This window comes from Vicia villosa, linkage group LG3 (genome assembly GCF_029867415.1).
Source record: "Vicia villosa cultivar HV-30 ecotype Madison, WI linkage group LG3, Vvil1.0, whole genome shotgun sequence".
Taxonomy (NCBI): Eukaryota; Viridiplantae; Streptophyta; class Magnoliopsida; order Fabales; family Fabaceae; genus Vicia; species Vicia villosa.
In genome coordinates this window covers 200,136,425-200,139,685 of record NC_081182.1, presented here as the reverse complement: position 1 = coordinate 200,139,685, position 3,261 = coordinate 200,136,425, and the positions used below count along the sequence as shown (strand labels likewise).

At 30.4% G+C, this 3,261-nt stretch overlaps 1 protein-coding gene across 1 annotated transcript; it reads left to right on the top strand.

Moving 5' to 3' along the window:
• The first annotated feature begins 200 nt into the window (after positions 1-200).
• Positions 201-2,938, top strand: LOC131659718 (protein NRT1/ PTR FAMILY 5.4-like). The gene is made up of 5 exons (XM_058928870.1): positions 201-288; positions 661-878; positions 1,152-1,394; positions 1,653-1,930; positions 2,086-2,938. The coding sequence occupies exons 1-5, from the start codon at positions 201-203 to the stop codon at positions 2,936-2,938; spliced, it is 1,680 nt and encodes a 559-aa protein (XP_058784853.1).
• The last annotated feature ends 323 nt before the right edge of the window (positions 2,939-3,261 follow it).

The window sequence follows — 3,261 nt, the reverse complement described above, 5'->3', positions numbered from 1 at the left end:
AGCATTCTACAAAAAATAACAAGTTAACAAGTTTCATTTTGTTATCTGGTATTTAGCACAATTCACTTTTCTTGTTTGTAAGTTATAACAGAGTTTAACTGCATCCTCATTTAATGTTCATCCTAAAAATAACTATCTTATTTTGTCTATATATATTATATCCTTATAATTTCCAATTCATTTACAATTAAACTCTCAACATGGCTGTGGAAGAAAACAAACGTGATGTCAAAGAACAACCTACCAAAACCAAAAAAGGAGGATGGCATGCTGCCATCTTCATCATAGGTGAGTAACCCTAAATAATCTCTTTCATTTTTTTTTAGTTTTCTTGTCCTATTTTTATTTTATTTTATAAAAAATTTGCATAAATTTTTGAACTTCAAGAATAGTTCTTTCTAATATTTTTTATTCTTGACATAAACTCTCAAATTTTTTACAGAAATAATTTTTAATCACATTTTACTAATGTGTCGGATGAATTTCGAACTATCAGTTCATTTCTTGAGATAAATTTTTATCAAATATTTGAATTTATGAATTATTCATAATTCGAATTTTGACCGAAACAATTTTCAACTATATAAGGTTTATTTTAAATGGAAGGTAGATTAAATTTTGATGGTCTAATTGAGGATTATACAATTTCTGTTTTTGTAGTTATGGAAGCTGCAGAACAATTTGCAAATATTGGATTGGGTACAAATTTGATTTTATATCTCACCCAAGCACTTAATGAGCCAGTAACTGAAGCTGCTAAAAATAGGAACACTTGGGTTGGTGTTTCTTCTATTTTTCCTTTGCTTGGGGGATTCATTGCTGATTCATATCTTGGTAGATTCAAGACAATCATCATAGCATCTCTCATCTATCTCATGGTAATTTTATTTCATTACATTTAGGGTTTTTCTCCACTTACATTGATTTGTAAGGGGATTCTATAATTATAAGCAAATTTCACCTTTTTAAATTTATTGAATAATTAACTGTATTTGATCAGATACAGATACAAGAAACAGTTAATTATTCAATAAATCTAAAAAGATGAAATTTGCTTATAATATAAAACAGATGGATGGAGTATACAATTTCCTTTAAGTGTGTTTGAATATTAAAACACTATTATCAACTAATTAATACAACATATGTAGGGCATGATTTTGTTGACAGCTTCTGTCTCAATACTAAAAAATACGAAATTGTTCTTTATCGCACTTTACATATTGTCCCTCGGTGATGGCGGGCACAAACCATGCGTACAAACATTTGCTGCCGACCAATTTTCCGAAGACACCATGGAGGAGAAAGATGCCAAAAGATCATTCTTCAACTGGTGGTACCTGTCAATTGTAATTGGTTCGGTTTTTGCGGTGTTCGTGATAGGATACCTAATGGTAAATTTAATGTTAATATTGTTATCAAAATTAATTTTCTAAAGACTCCCTCTTGTCGTTATTATAAAAAAAATATAATTTTTTTATTTAATGAATAACTGATATATCTAATTTATAGATGGAATATATAAGTTGTTCAATAAATTTAAAAAGTAAATTTCTATTTATATAATAGTGACAAAAATGAGTAATTGATTAACAAAATGAAAAATATTACTTTTCTTTTTAACATCACACTCATATGCCAAAAAAATACAGGAAAATGTAAGTTGGACTGTTGGGCTGGTAGTGTTGGCATCAATATTGGCTGTAGCATTGTCAATATTCTTGCTAGGAATGAAAAGGTATACGAAGGAACGCCCAACCGGAAGCCCAATAACTAGTATTGCCCGAGTTTTTGTTGCCGCATCTCGTAAGTGGCGCGTGAAAAACATTCGTGGTCGAGATGGTTATTGGTATGGTTATGATCATGATCGCTCACATCATTCACAATCTCCCTCCTTTATTCAAATTTTAGCTCACACGAATCAATACAAGTAAGGACCTTTATCTTTCACGCTTTTTTTTGTTTAGTATAACGAATTAAGTAAAACTCAAAAGAGTTATACATAATCATCGGTTTTAAAATAAATTAAGATTATACAGAAATAACAGACAAACAGACAACATAATGGAAAAAATATTTCCACAGGTTTTTGGACAAAGCAATGATTATTGATGAACAAGATACATCTAAAGAGAATATAAACCCTTGGAGACTATGTTCAATGAATCAAGTTGAAGAAGTGAAGCTCGTGATTCGTCTCATTCCCATCTGGCTAAGTTGCTTAATGTTTACGGTTGTTCAAAGTCAACTCGGAACATTTTTCGTCAAACAAAGTAGCACGTTAGACCGATCAATGGTACATAATTTCATAATTCCTCCAACATCACTTCAAGGTTTGGTCGGAGTTGTGATCTTGTTTGCAGTGCCAATCTATGACAAAGTTTTTGTCCCGTTCGCTAGAAAAATTACGGGACATCATTCTGGTATAACGGTTTTGCAAAGAATCGGATTTGGTCTATTTTTGTCGATATTTACTATGAGTATTGCAGCACTTGTGGAAACTAAAAGGATTAGTGTTGCTAAGAATCATAATCTTTTAGACAATACTCATGGCAAAGAAATTTCTATACCAATGAGTATTTGGTGGATGTTACCTCAATATGCTATTTGTGGAGTTTCTGATGCATTTACTATTGTTGGACTACAAGAATTGTTCTATGATCAAATGCCAGATACCATGAAAAGTTTGGGAGCTGCAGCATATCTTAGTATAGTTGGAGTTGGGAGTTTTGTTAGCAATGGTATTATAAATCTTGTAGTGATAATTACTTCAAAGACTGGTGAAAAATGGTTGGGAAGTAATGTGAATAGGGCACATCTTAATTATTTTTATGGGTTATTGGCTATGTTAAGTGCTCTTAATCTTTGTGTTTATGTGTGGATAACCAAAGGTTTTGTGTACAAAAGGAGACATGTGGTTGAAACAAGTACAGTGTAGGTGTAGTATATAAGGGAGAAAATACTGACATAACAAATAATAAAATAAAATATCTGTTTATATAAAACATCTAGCAAGAGATGTTTCATATTTGTAACTTGTAAATATATTAATTATAGCAACATGAAATAAAATTACTACAAGTTGATAGCATCTCTAGTTTCAAAGTTATTTTTTAAGGAACAAATTTCATTCTATAATAATACATAAAAGGGCTTAGATGTTGAAATAAATTGTGTTGGAGTACTCCAGTTCTACATATATTTTGCATCTAATAATGTTTAATAAACCTTTTAGATAAAAAAAACACTAAGAATCTAATA